Consider the following 20,507-nt stretch of genomic DNA (forward strand, 5'->3'; position numbering starts at 1 on the left):
TATATGTTATTTTTTCTAATGGAATACATTTATTCATTTCTATAAACCATTGTTGTATTTTCAAATTATCTTCCAATTTCCAGGTTGACATAATACATTTTTTTGCTACGGCTAGGGCTATCTTAACAAATCTTTTTTGTGCATCTTCCAAGTCAATTCCAAATTCTTTATTTTTTATGTTACTTAGGAGAAAGATCTCTGGATTCTTTGGTATATTGTTTTCTGTTATTTTATTTAATATCTGATTGAGATCATCCCAAAATTTTTCTACTCTCTCACATGTCCAGATTGCATGAATTGTTGTTCCCCTTTCTTTTTTACATCGAAAACATCTATCAGATACTGTTGGGTCCCATTTATTTAACTTTTGCGGTGTAATGTATAGTCTGTGTAACCAATTATATTGTATCATACGCAGCCTCGTATTTATTGTATTTCTCATCGTTCCAGAACATAATTTCTCCCATGTTTCCTTTTTTATCTTTATATTTAAATCTTGTTCCCATTTTTGTTTAGTTTTACCATTTGTTTCCTCATTCTCCTTTTCTTGCAGTTTAATATACATATTTGTTATAAATCTTTTGATTAACATTGTATCTGTAATCACATATTCAAGGTTACTTCCCTCTGGTAAACTCAAATTGCTTCCTAATTTATCTTTCAAGTAGGATCTCAGTTGGTAATATGCCAGCGCTGTATCTCCAGTTATATTGTACTTATCTCTCATTTGTTCAAAGGATAAGAATCTACTTCCTGAAAAACAATTTTCTATTCTTTTAATCCCTTTTTTTTCCCATTTTCTAAAGGAAAGGTTGTCTATTGTAAAAGGGAGTAGCTTATTTTGCGTCAATATTAGTTTTGGTAATTGATAATTTGTTTTATTTCTTTCTACATGAATCTTCTTCCATATATTGAGGAGATGGTGTAATACTGGAGAAGTTCTATGTTGTACCAATTTTTCGTCCCATTTATATAATATGTGTTCAGGTATCTTTTCCCCTATTTTATCTAATTCTAGTCTCGTCCAGTCTGGTTTTTCCCTTGTTTGATAAAAATCTGATAGGTACCTTAATTGTGCGGCTCTATAATAATTTTTGAAGTTTGGCAATTGTAAGCCTCCTTGTTTATACCATTCTGTTAATTTATCTAGTGCTATCCTCGGTTTCCCCCCTCTCCATAAAAATTTCCTTATTATTTTCTTTAACTCTTTGAAGAATTTTTCTGTCAGTTGTATTGGCAATGCCTGAAATAAGTATAGTATCCTTGGAAAAATGTTCATTTTAATACAGTTTATCCTTCCTATCAGTGTTAGTGGTAGCTCTTTCCAATGCTCTAAATCGTCCTGTAGTTTTTTCATTAGTGGATTGTAATTGAGTTTATATAATTGGCCTAGATTTTTGTTTATTTGTACACCTAGGTATCTTATTGCCTGCATTTGCCATCTGAATGGGGACTCCTTCTTAAATTTTGAGAAATCCGCGTTATTCATAGGCATTGCTTCACTTTTATTTACGTTTATCTTGTATCCCGACACTTCTCCATATTCCTTCAATTTCTTATATAGTTCTTTTATTGATAGTTCTGGTTCTGTTAAGTACACTATCACATCATCCGCAAATAGACTGATTTTATATTCCCTGTCTTTTATTTTTATTCCTTTTATATTATTATCTATTCTTATCGATTCTGCTAGTGGTTCTATGGCTAGCGCAAACAATAATGGTGATAGTGGGCATCCCTGCCGTGTTGACCTGCTTAAGTTAAATTGCTTTGATACATGTCCATTTACTGTCACTTTCGCTAACGGTCCCTTATATAATGCTTTAATCCAATTAATATACTTCTCCGGTAAACTGAATTTTTGCAATACTTTGAACAAGTAATTCCATTCTACTCTGTCGAAGGCCTTCTCTGCGTCTAAAGCAACTGCTACTGCAGGTGCTTTATTTCCTTCTACTGCATGAATTAAGTTAATAAATTTACAAATATTGTCTGTTGTGCGTCTTTTTTTGATAAATCCAGTTTGGTCTAAATTTACCATTTTCGGTACCTGTTCTGCTAATCTGTTTGCTAATAGTTTAGCTATTATCTTATAATCTGTGTTTAGCAGAGATATTGGTCTATATGACGCTGGTGAGAGTGGATCTTTCCCTTGTTTTAGTATCACTGTAATTATTGCTGTTTTACATGAATCTGGTAAGTTTTGTGTCTCATCAATCTGGTTGATTACATCCAGGAGGGGCGGTATTAATAGATCTTTAAATGTTTTGTAGAATTCTATTGGGAGTCCATCCTCTCCTGGTGTCTTATTATTTGGTAATTTTTTTATTATCTCTTGTATTTCTACTGTTCCAAATGGTTCTGTTAATTTATTTTGTTCCTCTATTTGTAGTTTTGGTAGTTCAATTTTAGTCAAAAATTCATCTATTTTCCCTTCTTTCCCTTCGTTTTCAGTTCGGTATAATTGTTCATAGAATTCTCTGAAGTTTTCCTTAATTTCTTTTGGATTATGTGTAATTTGTTTGTCTTTTTTCCTTGTTGCCAATACCATTTTCTTAGTTTGCTCTGTCTTAAGCTGCCTTGCTAAGATTTTGTGTGTTTTTTCACCTAGTTCATAATATTTCTGTTTTGTCTTCATTATATTCTTCTCCACCTTATATGTTTGTAATGTTTCATATTTTGTTTTTTTATCCGCCAATTCTCTTCTTTTGGTTATATCTTCCTTTATTGCTAATTTTTTTTCTATGTTTACTATTTCCCTTTCCAACTGCTCTGTTTCCTGATTATAGTCCTTCTTCATCTTGGTTGCATAACTTATTATTTGTCCTCTAATGAATGCTTTCATTGCGTCCCATAGTATAAACTTATCTTCCACTGATTCCGTATTTACTTCAAAGTACATTTTTAATTGTTTTTCAATAAATTCTCTAAAATCCTGTCTTTTAAGTAGCATGGGGTTTAATCTCCATCTATACATTCTTGGAGGGATGTCCTCTAGCTTTACTGTCAGTATTAAGGGTGAATGGTCCGATAGCATTCTCGCTTTATATTCTGTTTTTCTTACTCTATCCTGCATACTAGCTGATAACAAAAATAGGTCTATTCTTGAGTATGTTTTATGTCTAGTCGAGTAGTATGAGTATTCCTTTTCTTTTGGGTTTTGTTTCCTCCATATGTCCACAAGTTTCATTTCTTGCATTGATTTAATTATAAATTTGGTTACTTTGTTCTTCCTGTTAATTTTTTTCCCCGTTTTATCCATATTTGGATCCAAATTCAGATTGAAATCCCCTCCTATTAGTATGTTCCCTTGCGTATTAGCTACCTTCAAAAAGATATCTTGCATAAACTTTTGATCTTCTTCGTTAGGTGAATATATATTAAGTAGATTCCAAAGCTCCGAATATATCTGACATTTTATCATAACATATCTCCCTGCTGGATCTATTATTTCCTCTTCTATTTTAAATGGCACATTTTTGCTAATTAATATAGCCACTCCTCTTGCTTTTGAATTATACGATGCTGCTGTTACATGTCCTACCCAATCTCTCTTTAATTTCTTGTGCTCCAATTCAGTTAAGTGTGTTTCTTGGACAAATGCTATATCTATTTTTTCCTTTTTCAGTAAATTTAGTAGTTTCTTCCTTTTAATTTGGTTATGTATTCCATTAATATTTAAAGTCATATAGTTCAGCGTAGCCATTTTATATTTTGTTTATCTTCTCTTTCCGTTTTTCCATCATTACCTTTCCTCCTTTTCCATTTCTGTTTTCTTATTTTCAAGTGTTAAATACAATTGATGTAAAAAATTGTAATTAACCATTGCATAACAAACATTTATCAATCTAGTAACACTATTATGACAAATATCTAACCAATCATCCTCAGAAAAAGTAAAATTAATATCCCTTTCCCATTTAATCTTAGATCTATCCCAACCCTTTTTTTCCATACATTCCTATAATATTTGGTACATCAATGAAATATATCCCTTTTCTGGTACAGTCACAAGAAAAGATTCAAATTTAGTCAATTTAGGTAAAGTCATATCTCTTCCAAATATTTGTTTTACTACGGATCGAAGTTGATAATAAACGAATAAAGAATTCTCATTAATACCAAAATCTTCGCTCATTTGATTAAAGGATAAAAATTGACCTTCTTTAAAACAATCCCCCAAGTTTTTTACACCTTTAGATTTCCAATGTAATAAACATTGATTATACATTGAAAAAGGAATAAGTTGGTTATTATATAATGGTGTTAAAGTCAATAATTTACCCTTAGAATCTATCATTCTATTTTTCTTCATCCATAACTTCATTAAATGTTTTAGTATAGGCACATTATAAAAATTTTAATTCCACTGAAACAAAAATTGATGTATTTCAAATTCAGAAATATTTGCCATCTCAATTTTAGCCCAACTAGGGGCTGCCTCATAATAATTTTGAAAATGTGGTAAGCGTAATCCCCCAATGCATATTTCCAGGTTAGCTTATTAAAAGCTACTCTCGGAAATTTACCCTTCCATAAAAATTCCCTAAACATTTTATTTATATCTCGAAAGAAATTCTTATTAAGTAAACACGGAATTGACTGAAACAAATATTGTATATGTGGAAGGATATTCATTTTGATTGTATTTATTCTTTCAATTAAATTTATAGGAAGATCCTTCCACTTAATCAAATCAGCTTTGATCTTTTTCATTAATGGTACATAATTTAATTTATATAAAGATTGATAATCCACATCCACATTTATACCCAAATATTTAATTCGATCAGTCCACTTCAAATTAATAATATTCTTATAAATCTCCTTCACCTATCGGTAAAATTTCACTTTTTTCCCAGTTAACTTTATATCCAGACAAAGATCCATATTGTGTTAAACATTCCTTCAGGTGTAAAAGTGACTGAGTTGGGTTTGTTAAATACACTAGTACATCGTCAGCAAATAGATTAATTTTATATTCCTCATCAAAAACTCTCATACCTTGTATCTGTGTATTTTGTCGTATCAACTGTGCTAAAGGTTCAATTACTAATGCAAACAAAGCTGGAGACAAAGGACAACCTTGTTGAGTTGAACAAGTTAATTTAAAATGTTCCGAGATCTGACCATTTGTCAGTACTCTGGCTATTGGTTTATTGTATAAAGCTTTAATCCAACCAATAAAAGAAGGACCAAACTTAAATTTCTCTAAGACTTTAAATAAAAAGTTCCACTCAACTCTGTCAAAAGCATTTTCTGCATCAAGAGATATCACCATCAGATGGTCAGGGCACTGTCGATATATATTAATCAAATTAATCGATGAATATTATCTGAAGCATACCTATTCTTTATGAAACCTGTTTGATCAACATGTATCAACTTACGTAAAAATTTAGCCAATCGATTCGCTAATACTTTAAGTATTATTTTATAGTCTACATTCAACAAAGAAATTGGTCTATATGAAGACACCTTTAATGGATCTCTATCCTTCTTAGGAATTACAGTAATTAAGACACTAGAACATGATTCAGGTAAATCATAATGTTCATTAATCCGTCATAACATTTTTCCAAACACTATAGATAAATCATCATAAAATACCTTATAAAATTCAACCGAAAACCCGTCATCACCAGGTGATTTTCCATTCGGCATTTCCAACATAGCCGATTTAATTTCTAAATCGGTATAAGGAGCCTCCAGCTCCAATATGTCTTCTTCTCCTAGTACCAGTAATTTCAACACCGATAAAAAAGAGTCAATCGATCCGCTCTCCTGTTTTTCCTCAGAAGTATATAATTTCTTATAAAATGAATAAAATTCATCATTAATCTCACGAGGTTTGTAAGTAATAGTCGAATTTCATCTAACTGCATTAATAACCCTTGATACCTGTTCTTTCTTTAACTGCCATGCAAGTACCTTATGCGCTTTGTCACCCCATTCATAACACCGTTGTTTAGATCTATTAATCAAGCATTCAAATTGATAAGATTGCAATGTATTGTATTTCAATTTCAATCTAGACAACTCTGTCTTCTGATTTTCTGTCACATCTCTCTGAAATTCCTTTTCTAATTCATCAATCTGTTTCTCTAATTCAAGGCTCTCGGTCAAATAATTCTTTTTAACCTTAGAGGTATAACTAATTATTTGACCTCTCAGGTAAGCTTTCATAGCATCCCACAATATAAATTTACTCTGAACGGAGTTAACATTTTCTTCCAAAAAGATTTTTTTTTTTTTTAAATTTCAATAAATTCCTCTTTTTTTAACATCGTATTGAATTTCCAATGAGAAGCTGCACGAACTTTTTCAGAACTCTCATAAGTGAAATACAACAAAGAATGATCTGAAATTACCCAACTTTTATATTCTGCTTGCAGTATTTTCCCATGTAAATGTGCCAATACTAAAAAAAAAATCAATTCTAGAAAAAGATTCATGTCTAAATGAATAAAAAGAAAAATCCTTCTCTGTTGGATTAAGGTGTCGCCAAATATCCACTAAATTAAAATCTTTCATCAAAGCTCAAATTTGAATTGCCATTTTAGATTTTTTAACATTTTTGGAGATTTATCTAATAAAGGTTCCAAAACACAGTTAAAAATCTCCTCCAACCAAAACATTTTCATTAGTTTGCCCAAAAATCTTACAATTCAACTTAAGAATAGGTCCTGAATTCATTTCGATTGATTGTAATTCAAAAGATAATTTTTTATGTATCAAAATTGCTACTCCCTTAGCTTTGGAGTTAAATAGAGAAGAAAAAAACATGTCCAACCCAGTCCCTCTTCAATTTCATATCTTTTTTCATTCAAATGTGTCTCCTGTAAAAAAACAATATCAATCTTCACCTTTTTAATGTAAGCCAAAACTCGCTTACGCTTAATCGGGTTTTTTAATCCCTGAACATTAAAGGTAGCAAATTTCAAATTCGACATATCTAATACAATTGCTAAATAATAAAAATAATCACAAAATTAATAATAACAAAGAAAAAAAAAGATTTTTTTTATATAGAACCCTCAAATTAAAATATATAGGCCCTCCAAATAGAAATAATATTCATTAATAAGAAAAAAACAACAAAAAAACTACCAAAAGGTAGTAACTCCCTAAAAAAACTGGGTGCGGATTACCCACTAGTGACTGATGACTAACAAAGAAGTTAGTGCAATCCCCTCCTCCCTAGCCAACCAATCAAAAATATTAACATATTACAAAAAAAAATCAGCCTTGAGATTCCAGTCCAGATGGTGAACTCATTTCAAGAGTAGGTGAACTCTTTCCATTCCCATTCTCTCCACTTCTGTCATTTTGTCCATTTCCAAGTCCATCAGATTTTCTTTTAGGAGATAATGGTGGACTTATTCTTTGTCCTCTGACATCTGGTAACGAATTAGCAAAAACCATCGCTTCATGCTCACTCTCTAAGAATTGAGACTGATAGTTTCCATCAAACACTTTTAACACAGCAGGATAATGAAAAGCAAATTTGTAAATAAACATCTTTAACTGGATTAAATTCACGTTGACGTCTGATGATATCTTGACTCAAATCAGGGAAGAAGAAAAATCTACTATTCTGAACCATCATTGGAGCTTGCCTTTGTCTTGCATTTTGAACTGCAAGTTGAAGAATTGTCTCTCTATCCAAACAGTTCAAACAACGAACTATCACAGCTCTTGGAGGTTGACCAGGTAGGGGTGGTCTTCTTAAAGGTCTATGTGCTCTTTCCAATACCAATCCATCAGGAAAAGTCTCTTCCCCCAACATCTGGGGAATCCAATTTTTAAAAAATCTGACAGGATCTTGACCTTCTCTACCTTCTGGTAAACCCACAATTTTCACATTATTTCTTCTGCTTTGATTTTCCAAATAGTCCATTTTTTTTGTTAACTCTTTTTCCCGGGCTCCTAAATCTTTAACTGATTTTTCCACCTTTACTATTGTTTCTGTATTGGATTGTACCTGTTGTTTACATTCAGAAAAACAAGCTTCAAATTTTTTTTAACTTTTGCCTTAATGACAGTTAGGTCTGAAATTATTTTAGTATTCATTTGAACCAGCTGGTTCAATTGACCAGTAATAACATCCAAACAAGAAGCAATACCTTCCAACATCATGTAAACAGCCTGAAGTGCAGTTTGGAATGCAGGATCCGGTTCCATAAATTGTAACTCACTTTCTTCCAGCTCTTCTTCCAAATTCTGTGCAGTGGTAGAGTAAGGTAAGTCCTCTTCTTGTTGTTCTTCAAAAGGCAGCATTCTCGTCGTTTTGCTGCGAATTTGGACACCCAACCATGACCATTTTTTCATAAAATTACGGAGTTCTCCGTAATTAACAGCGCAACCCAAGCCTATAATCGCTGCAGACTGCATGAATGCCATCACAATCCTCTTCCTCCGCGCTCTCGTCTCTTCCAACGGAGGTGTTCGCTGTGATAAGCCTCCAGGCTCATGCCCGACCTCTCGGGAGCGCACTCCTTCCTCCGCAGAACGGGTCGAACCAGCGCCATCTTGAGACTGGTGAGTAGCTGTTTCCTTAGCTTTTGTCCCCATCGGTGATCGTTGAAACTTGGGGATCGCTGAAAATGGATCCGAGGCTGTTCCAGGTTGTTTAGGCCCCAATTCTTCTGCACTTCAAAACTGTATTTTCTTTTGTAACTGAGACTTAGTTTTTTTTTAACATTATCAGCCATAATGGGTCACCAAAATATCAAACTGAAAATTAAAGTTTTAAAATTAAAAATAAAGGGTTAAAAAACAGACACTTAAAAGTCTGACCAGAGAGGGCAGGGATTACATGTCTGATCTCTACACCATCTTGCCACGCCCCCGGCACGAGTGTTTTCTAAGATCAATTTAATCAGGGGCTATCTTCAGATCCCAGTGCACACAAAGGACATACCCAAAACTGCTAAAATCACCCCCTTCAGCCTGTTTGAATTCATAAGGATGCCCTTTGGGCTTAAGAATGATGGTCAGACTTTTCAGTGGCTGATGGAAGTGATGGGCCGGGACCTCCCATTTGCAATCATCTACCTGGACAACATCCTTATTGCCAGCCATAACCATCCAGAGTACGCAGCCCACCTCCAACAATTATTCACCTGCCTGCAGGGGTTTGGGCTGACCATCAACCCCGCCAAGTAACAGTTCGGGCAGGACACAATTGACTTCCTGGAGCATCATATCGACAACTACAGTGCAAAACCACTGCCCGAGAAGGTGGAGGTTGTTTGGTGATTCATGAGACCTCGCACCGTGAAGGGGCTACAAGATTTCACCAGTATGAATTTCTGCCTTCGATTCATACCGGCAGCAGCCCTTGGATCATGTGACCACTGTTTCGCTCATGGCAGGGAAAATTAAAGACATTGTCTGGGACAGGGAGGCCTTGGAGGCATTCCAGAAGCCAAAGGACGCTCTGGTCAACATCACCCTTCTGGTTCACCCCAGGCTGGAGGCGCTAACCGCCCTCACGGTGTCGCCTCCAGCACAGTGGTCGGAGAGGTCCTCGCACAGCTGATCATTGGGCAATGGTAGCCCCTGGCCTTTTTAGCTGGCACCTCTGACCACCTGAACTTAAATACAGCAACTTTGACCAGGCGCTACCAATGCGATACCTGGCGGTCAGGCACTTCCGATACTTTCTAGAAAGTAGACAATTAAATGGCTTCGCAGACTACAAACCACTGACTTTCAACTTCCACAAAGTGTCTGACCTGTGGTCATCCAGGCAGCAGAGGCACCTTTCCTATATGTCCAAATTCACCACGGACATCCAACACATAGCCAGCAAGAGCAATGTAGTGGCTGATGCACTCTCCTGTCCCATCATCGAGTCCATCCACATCTTATCTCAGGGCACAGACTATTCAGCCCTAGCCAGGACACCACACAGCATGAGATCCCAGCGTACAGGACAGCGCTTTCTGGGCTGTGGCTGGAGGATGTCATCATCGCCCCTGGCAACCAGACACTCCCCTTCAATGTCTCCACAGGCAAACCCCACCCCATCCTGCTGGCATAATGGAGATGGCAGGTTTTCGATGCGGTGCACAACTTGGCTCAACTGGCCATCAGAACCATGGTAAAAATGGTGGCCAGCAGGTTCATATGGCACAGGCTCCGCAAGCAGGTCAGTCAGTGGGCCAAGACCTGCACGCTCTGCCAGGCGTCCAAGGTGCAAACTCACACTAAAGCATCTCCCCAGACTTTTGAGCCAGCGTGGCGTAAGTTCGGCCATGTCCACGTCGACATCGTGGGGCCGTTACCAGTTTTCTGTGGGGCAAGATACCTTCTCATCACGGTTGACCGCTCCACGAAGTGGTTGGGGGCGGTCCTGATGGCCAACATGACCACGGAGACCTGCACCAGGGCACTAATCAAACTGGGTGTCCAGGTTTGGAGTCCCAGAATCTCAACTCTGACAGGGGAACATAGTTTAACTCTGACAGGGGAACATAGTTTAACTCTGACAGGGGAACATAGTTTAACTCTGACAGGGGAACATAGTTTAACTCTGACAGGGGAACATAGTTTAACTCTGACAGGGGAACATAGTTTAACTCTGACAGGGGAACATAGTTTAACTCTGACAGGGGAACATAGTTTAACTGTGACAGGGGAACATAGTTTAACTCTGACAGGGGAACATAGTTTAACTCTGACAGGGGAACATAGTTTAACTCTGACAGGGGAACATAGTTTAACTCTGACAGGGGAACATAGTTTAACTCTGACAGGGGAACATAGTTTAACTCTGACAGGGGAACATAGTTTAACTCTGACAGGGGAACATAGTTTAACTCTGACAGGGGAACATAGTTTACCTCAGACTCTGGGCAGCACTGGCCAAACTGTTATGAACTAACTCCACCATACTACCCGCAGGCCAACAGGTTAGTGGAGCAATTCCACAGACACTTAAAAGCAGCCCTGATGGCTTGTCTCAAGGGGCCCGATTGGGCGGATGAATTGCCAGTGTGTGCACGCGTCTCCGTGCGCGCGTCTCCGTGCGCGTGTCTCCGTGCGCGCGTGTCTGTGCGCGTGTGAGTGTGCGTGCCTGTGTGTGCGCGTCAGTGTGTGCGTCAGTGTGTGCGTCAGTGTGTGCGTGAGTGTGCGCGCGCGCGTGCGCATGCTACAGTAGTTTAGTTAAAACATAATGTATATTTATGGTTCATTTCACAGGTGACTTTCTGTTAATATTGTCAAATTTTATCAATATCAAGTATTTTTGATTGTTACAAAGTGTTTTGCAAATTCACAAATTCCTATATTTATAACCAGTTTGTATAATAACTTTTAACTGAATAAAGCTAGCAATGTTCACAACTACCATCTATATTTTTACCAATTTGGGTTCCCTTCCTACCTCATCAACTCTCAACCTCTCTGGAAATAAAACAAATTATCAATTGCCAAAACTAATATTGACGCAAAACAAGTTACTCCCTTTTACAATAGATAACCTTTCCTTTAGAGAATGGGAGAAAAAAGGGATTAAAAGAATAGAAAATTGTTTTTCAGGAAATAGATTCTTATCCTTTGAACAAATGAAAGATAAATACAATATAACTCAAGATACAGCGCTGGCATACTACCAGTTGAGATCCTACTTGAAGGATAAATTAGGAAGCAGTTTGAGTTTGCCAGAGGAAAGTAACTTTGAATGTGATTACAGATACAATGATAATCAAAAGATTTATAACAAATATGTATATTAAACTACAAGAAAAGGAGAATGAGGAAACAAATGGTAAAACTAAACAAAAATGGGAACAAGATTTAAATATAAAGATAAAAAAAGGAAACATGGGAGAAGTTATGCTCTGGGACAATGAGAAATACAATAAATACGAGGTTACGTATGATACAACATAACTGGATACACAGGCTATACATTACACCTCAAAAGTTAAATAAATGGGACCCAACAGTATCTGATAGATGTTTTCGATGTAAAAAAGAAATGGGAACAACAATTCATGCAATTTGGACATGTGAGAAAGTAAAAAAATTTTGGGAAGATCTAAATCAGATATTAAATAAAATAACAGAAAACAATATACCAAAGAATCCAGAGATCTTCCTCCTAAGTAACATAAAAAACAAAGAATTTGGAATTGATTTGGAGGATGTACAAAAAAGATTTGTTAAGATAGCTCTAGCCGTAGCAAAAAAATGTATTATGTCAACCTGGAAATTGGAAGATAATTTGAAAATACAACAATGGTATATAGAAATGAATAAATGTATTCCATTAGAAAAAATAACATATAGTTTAAGAAATAATATTGAAATATTCGAACAAATATGGGAGCCTTACATTAAACACAATAGCGAAAACCTACCGGGGACAATCACTACCTAAGTTAACGGAAGGAAAAGGAAATGAAAAGAATGGACTCAGTGGAATTTCTGGTGTATTTTTATTGAATGACAACATTGTCTGACTGGTTTAATGTATCCTAGAGTTTATATCTTAAATGGACGGGAGGGGGGAGGTAGGGAGGGTGGGATGGGAGGAGGGGGGGGGGAGAAAATGGCACTGTATATGTGTGAAAAGGAAAAAGTGTGTATCATGGTTAATGCGATTTATGGTGTGAAAAATAAAAAATTAAATTAAAAAAAAACTCTCAACCTCTCCTATCCAGTGTTAACCCATCAAATCATTGGCAAGTGTATCGTGTATGGGGTCCATCTCAAATATCATTGGTTAATTGTCTGTACACAGCATCCCCACTTTAACAGCTGCATTCTTAAAGCAAATGTTTTGTGGACATTATTAAATATTAGCCTAAAAATTGAATTTAAAATATATATATTTTACCTTTTTGATATGCAGAAATAATGCATAACAAGAGTTTGGTTCATGTTTTGAAATATTTATTCCCATTCCTGGTGGCAGTCACGCTCTCGGGGAAACTGGACTGGCTATTTTCTCTTGTCACTTGCCTGAGCATGGCATTACTTTCCTATCCTATTTTGCTCATCTGTTGATGTCATCATTGTATGCAGTGTGCATTTTTGAGGTTACACCGACAACCTTTATTTGCAGTAAAACAAGAAGCAAACCAGACAAAATACCAGAACCATACATGATTTTAAAGACACCTGACGACACCTGTTAGGACCTTTATTCATTTGTCACTGACTCCTCGATGTTGAGTGAAAAGTTGCCCTTTTGCAACAAGCACCAGGAATAAACTTCACAACTTCCGTGCACGTCTGCGATCTATACCTCTGGTAATCACCGTGGCAATACTGCTCCACCACACACCACACGCATATAATCTCCCACTCACCTTCCAATTGCCCCCTCTACTTGTATGTCAAAGTTTGAGCTATAAAAAACAGATCTGCTTAATGAGACTGACCCAATTCCCTGCAAAATAGACATCAAATGCCCTTCGTAAATCCCTTGTATAAGCTCCATCCCTTGTATATGGAAACAACCCAAAACTACATTTTCTTAAATGTGAGAATACCCCAATATATTTTTGACATCTAATCTGGCACAAGAACAAAAAAAAAGGTGAAATCGCTTATTTAAACTATGTTATATACAGAGTTTTATCAAAAACAATAGTAACCATTTTTATCCAATTTTTACGGGTAAAAAATGACAAATTCAAACCCAGTCATTCAAATTTACACCTTTTTTTGTTTTTTTTTTAAAAGCAAAAAAAAATCAGAAACTTGCAGTTGCGTCAATTATTTTCCTTTCACTGGGATTTTCAATGATTTAACATGGTAGTGTTGGGAAGTATTCTATAACCTCGGTGTGCACCTGATGTATATGCAGGGAAGTCAATTTATGTGCTGTGGAGTCTAGTGCAAGACTAACACTGCCAGGCTTGCGTACATTGTGATGTATACGATGATGTCCTAAGCAGATAAAAACCTATGTTGGATGCAGGTCGATTTCCTGCGTTTTCCACCACATGTCCGCCATTTCGGGAGCCAGTTTGCTTGCTGGTAAGTAGAGTGCCACATGACCCCGCTTCCCCCTTCCCCAGAAACGGCAAGTCTGTATATTTTTATGTTTGGGCAGCCTTCCTCTCCGCCAAGGCGCCTGACCATAATTGGTCCATCAAGATTCAGATGGGCAGGTTTGAGGCAGTCAATTGCAAAAGTTTCCTCTTTATGAATGTACGTCGAACCATTGTGTCTCAATACCTCGAAGGGGCCCTCATACAGACGCAGTGTGCACCTTTCTGTATGAAAACGTACTTGTAGTCCTGCAAGTTCTGGGGTATATAGGACCTGGGTTGACCATGTTGAGATGTCAGTATGGACAATAAAAAACTGAGCTTCTTCACGGAGCTTGCTTAGGACTGCTGCGGGCAGCTCCTCCCGTCCTCATTAGTCTGATACAAATTTTCCTGGAACCATCAGGGGCGTGCCATAGACCAGCTCTGCCAATGAAGCATCTATATCATTTGCCCAAGGGTACTGATGGCAATTTGTCAACCCAGTTAGGTCCCTGCAGATGTGCCATAAGGGCTGATTTCAAATGCCTGTGGAACCTTTCTACTAGCCCATTGGATGGGAGTGGTACGCAATTGTGTGGTGCAACTTGGTTCTATTGCTGACCACAGACCTGACGTGAATTGGGCACCCCTGTCAGACGTGATGTGTACTGGCAGAATGAAACGTGTCAATCAGGTGAAAATGAGGACCATGGCGCAGGTGTCGGTAGTCATGTCTGCCAGTGGAATCGCCTCTGGCCAGCACGTGGCCCGATCCACAATTGTGAGAAGAAAATGGGAACCATGTGACTCAGGCAGGGAGCCTACAATATCCACATCAAACCTCCGATATGTTAAAGACTGTAATGGGGCTTTCGTGTGTTGCTGGACTTTGAATGTCTGGCAACACGTGCATGTCTTCACCCAATTGCTGACCTGTTTTTGAAGGCCATGCCACACAAATCTGTCGGCTACCATCCAGACAGCCATTCTAACTGATGGATGTGCCAACTCGTGCACCGCATCAAATATCTTCCGCCTCGAGGCCACCAGAGTGATTGGGTGAGGACGATCTCCAGATACATCACATAGGAGTTTGAGCTCTCCTGGGCTGACCAGAATGTCTTCCAGCTGCAGGTTTGAGTCTCCTGTTCCGTCATGCGGAATTTCTTCGTCTGTGTGTGTGCAACATAGTCCACCCCTTGGGCTAAGGCCTGCACAGATTGTACGGCCGGATGAGACAGCGCATCTGCCATTATTTTGGCCTTTCCTGTGTTAAATGTGTCTGTTGACGAGTTGACCATGGATCTGATACCTTAGTGAAGACACATACAAGCAGCCTGTGGTCTGTAAAAGCCGTGAAATGTCTGCCTTCTAGAAAGCACCTGAAATGTCTGATAGCTAGGTACAGTCTTGATCAAATGCACTGTACTGTGTTTTGGTGTTTTTAGGTGCTTGCTAAAGAAAGCCAATGGTTTCCAATGCCCATCGATGTACTGTTCAAGTTCCCCTCCTACTGCCATAGTGGACGTATCCACTGTCAGGGCTGTCGGGACATCCGTTCTTGGGTGGACCAGCAATGTAGTATTAGCCAATGCTTCCTTGGTATTCTCGAATGCTGCCAACGATTTTTCATCCCAAGTGACATCTCTCGCCTTGCCAAACATCAGAGTGAAGAAGGGGTGCATGATGCGAGTCACTGATGGCAAAAACCAGTGATAAAAGTTAACTATTCCAATGAACTCCTGGAGGCCTTTAACTGTGCTGGGCTTAGCGAGTGCCCAGATCATCTCGACCTTTGCCGGTAGTGGCTTTGCTCCATGTACGTCGATTTTATGGCCCAGAAAATTGATGGTCACTTACCCGAATTGACACTTGGCCGGGTTAATGGTCAGCCCAAACTCATTCAAATTAATGAAAAGCTTGTGCAGGTGGGACAGATGTTCCTGACGACTGCAGCTAGTGATAAGTAGGTCGTCAGGTACATGAAGGTAAAGTCGAGATCGCGTCCCACTCTGTCCATTAAATGTTGGAAAGTCTGCAAGGCATTCGAGCCCAAAAGGCATCCTTCTGAATTCAAAAAGGCCAAAGGGTTTAATAATAGCATGTTTTGGGATATCATCCGGGTGGACCGGGATCTGATGATGCTCCCGGACCAGGTCCACCTTGGAAAAGATGTGGGCTCCCTGCAGGTTGGACATGAAGTCCTGTAAATGCGGTACCAGGTAGCAATCCAGTGCAGTAACTTTGTTCAAACTGCAGTAATCACTGCAGGGTCTCCAGCTGCCTGCAGCCTTGGGTACCATGTGGAGCAGGGAGGCCCAGGAACTATCAGACCATTGTTCAATATCCATGTTCTCCATCCTTTCAAACTCTTCTTTGGCCAGACAAAATTTTTCTGGAGGGAGCCAGCGAGCTCGGTCATGCAGTGGTGGTCCTTCTGTTGGTTTGTGGTGCTGCACCCCATGTTTTGGTATCACCAAAGTAAATTGCAGCATAATCAGTGCAGGGAATTCTGCCAACAACCTGGCAAATTCATTCTCTGAAAGAGTAACAAAGTCTAAATGCAGGGCTAGCAACTTGGTCTCACCTCGAGTGAAGGTCTGGAAAGATCAAGCCTTCGTCCCTCTAGATCAATCTGCAGGCCATGTGCTCTGAGAAAAATCAGCTCCCAGTATTGGGTCTGTGACTGTGGCCAATGTGAACATAGATGTGAACTTAGTATCGCTGAACTGAAGGGGAATCCGAGACGTGCCCAAACGCCTGGAGACAACTGCAATTTGCAGCTTTCAATGATGGCCCAGGTTTTCTGTTACGTGTGTCACACCCTGAAGGAGGAAGCACAATCATCTCAGCCCCTGTATCCACCAACAAACGCCAGCCAGAATGTCTATCCCAGACATAAAAGGCTGCAGCAATTAGTGACTACTGGCTCCGGCATTTTCCCTGAAATGCACAGGGAGGTCAGCAGTGGCGAACTTCTGCACCCCATCGTTGATGTCTTTGTCCTGTTTTCTCCTGGGCAACTGGCAGTCTGATAACAGATTTGATCGACCCTGCTGCTGGGCTAATGTTGGAGTTGCATGGTCCTGCTGCTGTGAGCGGGATCTGGTGACCTGACCTACGGATGTCATGCTTTCTTGCTTAGCCCGCCATGCTCTCTGTGGGTCACTGAAATCCTCAGCAGCTGTGGAGTCTAGTACAAGACTGACATCTCCAGGCTTGCATGCAGGGCTTATATACATCACTGCTTCTGTCACATGGACCGGAAGTAACACCATCAGTGATGTTATCAGCTCAGATAAAAACCTGATTTGGATGCAGGTCAATTTCCCTCATTTTCCAGTGCATGTCTGCCATTTTGGGAGCCGGTTCTCTTACTGGTAAGTGGATTGCCACAGTAGGATGAAAAAATTTCCTTCAAAATGCTGGCAAAGTTTCATTTATCCAAATGGCTACTTTCTATGCTGCAACACTTTAAGATAACCTATGGATTAATTTTTTTATACATTATGGGGAGGCACGGTTGGTGTAGCAGTTATTGCAACACCTTTACAGCACCAGTAATCCGGACGGGGGTTCAAAGCCCGTGCCGTCTGTAAGGAGTATCTATGTTCTCCCTGTGTCTGCGTGGGTTTTCTCTGGTGGTACTCACTGCTTTCCCTGGTTTTCCTCCCACTGTTTGAAACATACTGGGGTGTAGATAATTGGATTCATGGGCCGAAATGGCTTGTTAATATGCTATATGTCTAAATTTTTTTAATTTAAGTTTAAAAATGTGAAGACATACTGGATATGAAAACAGGATGTATATGGGACCTTGCAATGAATAAAAAAGTTACAGTCAATTGTGACAGAGTATATAGAGGTGTTTGGGAGATAAATTGGGAAAGGTTTGTTGGAGCACTCAAACACTTTAAAACACAGAATCTTTGCAGGAGCTTTTGCAAGAGAGCTCAGTCTCATCATGAGTGTTATTTGCAAAAGGAAACAAATGTAACAACAGGCAGTAGCAACTTTGTCTGGAAAGCAGAACTTACTGTCTGGAAGGTCATGTGATCTTTGCAGACAGAGAGCAGAAAAAAAATGACAGGCTTTGGTCTCAGAGAGGAGGGAGGGAAAGAGAAAGAGAGAGAGATCGGTTCCAGAAGGACAAGCTGGCAAGGAGAGGACTAGCTGTCCGGGATTTCCCTTGGAATAAAAAAAGAACTCTGTGGTCGATGTCCTGGAACAAGAAAAACTCTTTCTCTGAAAACCAACAAGAACCCTTCTGAGTGGTAACCCGGTAAGCACCAAAGCCTGGTGAATTTTATTAATGTTAACTTCTGTGCCCAGTATAAGCATTGCCTGCAACCAGTGAGATTGGACTGTGAACCAATGAACTTTGCTGAACTTACACACACACGTTACACACATGTGTGCTTAGCATTAGAAGGGGGTTAAATAGGTTAAGTGAGTCAATAGAGATATGTTAAAGTTTGATTTTATTTTCATGTTCAAAGATAATTAAAAGCAAATTTTGTTTTAAGAAACCCTTTGTTGCGGTGTATATCTATTGCTGCTGGGTTTTGGGGTCCTCTGGACTCGTAACGCAATCAAAAGATGACAGACAGTACATGGTACGTTCAGCATAATGACATTATGAAATTTCAGAACATTTCCCATTGAAACTCCTAAATCCAAGCTTGCTATCATCACGGGGAATGAGAATCAATGTAACCTTATCCTATTCTCAGAGCCCACGAGAGGAGAATAGATGTGACACAGATGTAGCCCACAGCTGGTGTAAGAACCAACAAAGATTAAAGGGTGTCTTGGACAAAGTAGCATAAATATTGAATGTTTTACCTTTTTCCCCCAATTTTGATTTCATTTGAAATAGGTTGTGCATCTCCAGAGCATGTTGGTTTCAAATTAAATTTTAAAAATAAATGAATTGGAGATTTAATTGTATAATGATTGTTATAGCATCTAGTGAAATAAACTGTCATTTTGAACATGCTATTTTTGAAATATGTTCCAAGCCCTATATTGGGCAGTTCATATTACGCTGTAGTACCTGATATTATTCTTGAGGATCTTCAGACAGCTGTAGCACTTGAACGTTGTATTTGTCTTCTGGTCATGCTGATTGAGGTGCATGTCGCCATCATCTTTTCCATAATAAAAGTCATTGACCAACATTATAAGTTTCCCCTTTTCAACTTCTAACACTTTGTTGGGAGATTGCTCGGATACAGGACAGGAGCTGGACACCAAGTCTGGACAGCAAAACTCAACAAATACAAAAAATTGCAGTGTCATTTATCAGTGGTTATAAGTATATTTAGACACAATTGCCATAGCTGCTTCTTTCTTAAAACCATCAAATGCTATGAGAACAAAATAATCAACACTCTAATTACAACAGTACTTCTTCAGAAAAGCTGTTTCTTCTCAACAATAGAATCTAGAAGTTAAGAATGTTCAATTATTTGCACGGATAACCTGCAATTGAAGATAAAAGCCTTTCTTTCATAAAAAAAATTAAAAGAAAATACTTACAGCCATATGATGTCGTAAAGAATCCAAGACATTGAAATGAATATTGCATTTGGGACAAGCCCTTGGGACTGGTACTCCATTTTTAATATTACTTTGTGATCCTGCCAAAGTAAATTATTAATTAAACAACAAAATATAAATATTCAGCTGTATCAAGTCTTTATTATTGCATGCAGTGGAGTTGAACCTATATAATGTACCAAACACCAGTTTCCTCAATTATCCAAGAATAAGCTTCATTTAATTCACAGCACATTAGCATTACTTTTCTACTACGAAACCCAAGTTTATCATATAGTCCTGAAATGTCAGTTTATTTTGCCTCCATTCCTGAGCCGAGCTTGTTGTTGGAGCTCAAATTAAAAAATACATGCCTACAATTGCCTACTAATATCAAGATTTAATTGTATTACAGCACTACATGAAATAAATTTCTAACCAACAGTGTCACATGTTGGCTCAGGAATATAAATGAGGATGGAGATATTATTAGTTTCCTTCTTCCATTAGCTATTTCACTGTCACTATTCATGATAGGATGTAATAGACTTTGGTGTTTCAATTTGATTAATTGGTTGTGATTAACTGCATGCTCTTTTTGCACAGGCTGACCCTGCACAGCAGCTTCACTGAAATTGCTTTTGATTTTTAAGATATTTTTAAGATCTATCTGGTGCCCTAATCTCCTCCTCAATAAACCAGGGCTGTTCCTTTTTGATACAAAGGATAGATATGCCAGGTCAGGAAATTACATACTGTCCTACATTTCTGATTCTGATAATAGTCCACGAGGTCTCGTGGATGCTTGGTTCTGAGCTGTGAGATCAATTGCACTTTGCATGTTAGTGCAACAGATATCCTCAATGTGACTATGGGGCTTTGTATCCATGAGGATTGTAAAATGTTTTTCCTTCCTATCTACCATTAACATCATGAAAATTAAGTGCTGGATCTGACTAGTGGATAGAATAT

At 38.3% G+C, this 20,507-nt stretch overlaps 1 protein-coding gene across 5 annotated transcripts in view; it reads right to left on the reverse strand.

Annotated features, from left to right (window-relative positions):
- The window catches only part of LOC138749625 (zinc finger protein 280C-like), a 146,014-nt gene that overhangs the window by 51,536 nt on the left and 73,971 nt on the right, over positions 1–20,507 (reverse strand). For all 5 annotated transcript variants that reach the window (XM_069911271.1, XM_069911269.1, XM_069911268.1 and 2 more), the window contains 2 exons: positions 19,536–19,636; positions 19,051–19,265 (listed from right to left, as the gene is read on the reverse strand). In XM_069911271.1, coding sequence (XP_069767372.1) covers positions 19,051–19,265; positions 19,536–19,636 — 316 coding nt within the window. The remainder of the gene's footprint in view (positions 1–19,050; positions 19,266–19,535; positions 19,637–20,507) is intronic.

Source organism: Narcine bancroftii, chromosome 14, assembly GCF_036971445.1.
Source record: "Narcine bancroftii isolate sNarBan1 chromosome 14, sNarBan1.hap1, whole genome shotgun sequence".
Lineage (NCBI taxonomy): Eukaryota > Metazoa > Chordata > Chondrichthyes > Torpediniformes > Narcinidae > Narcine > Narcine bancroftii.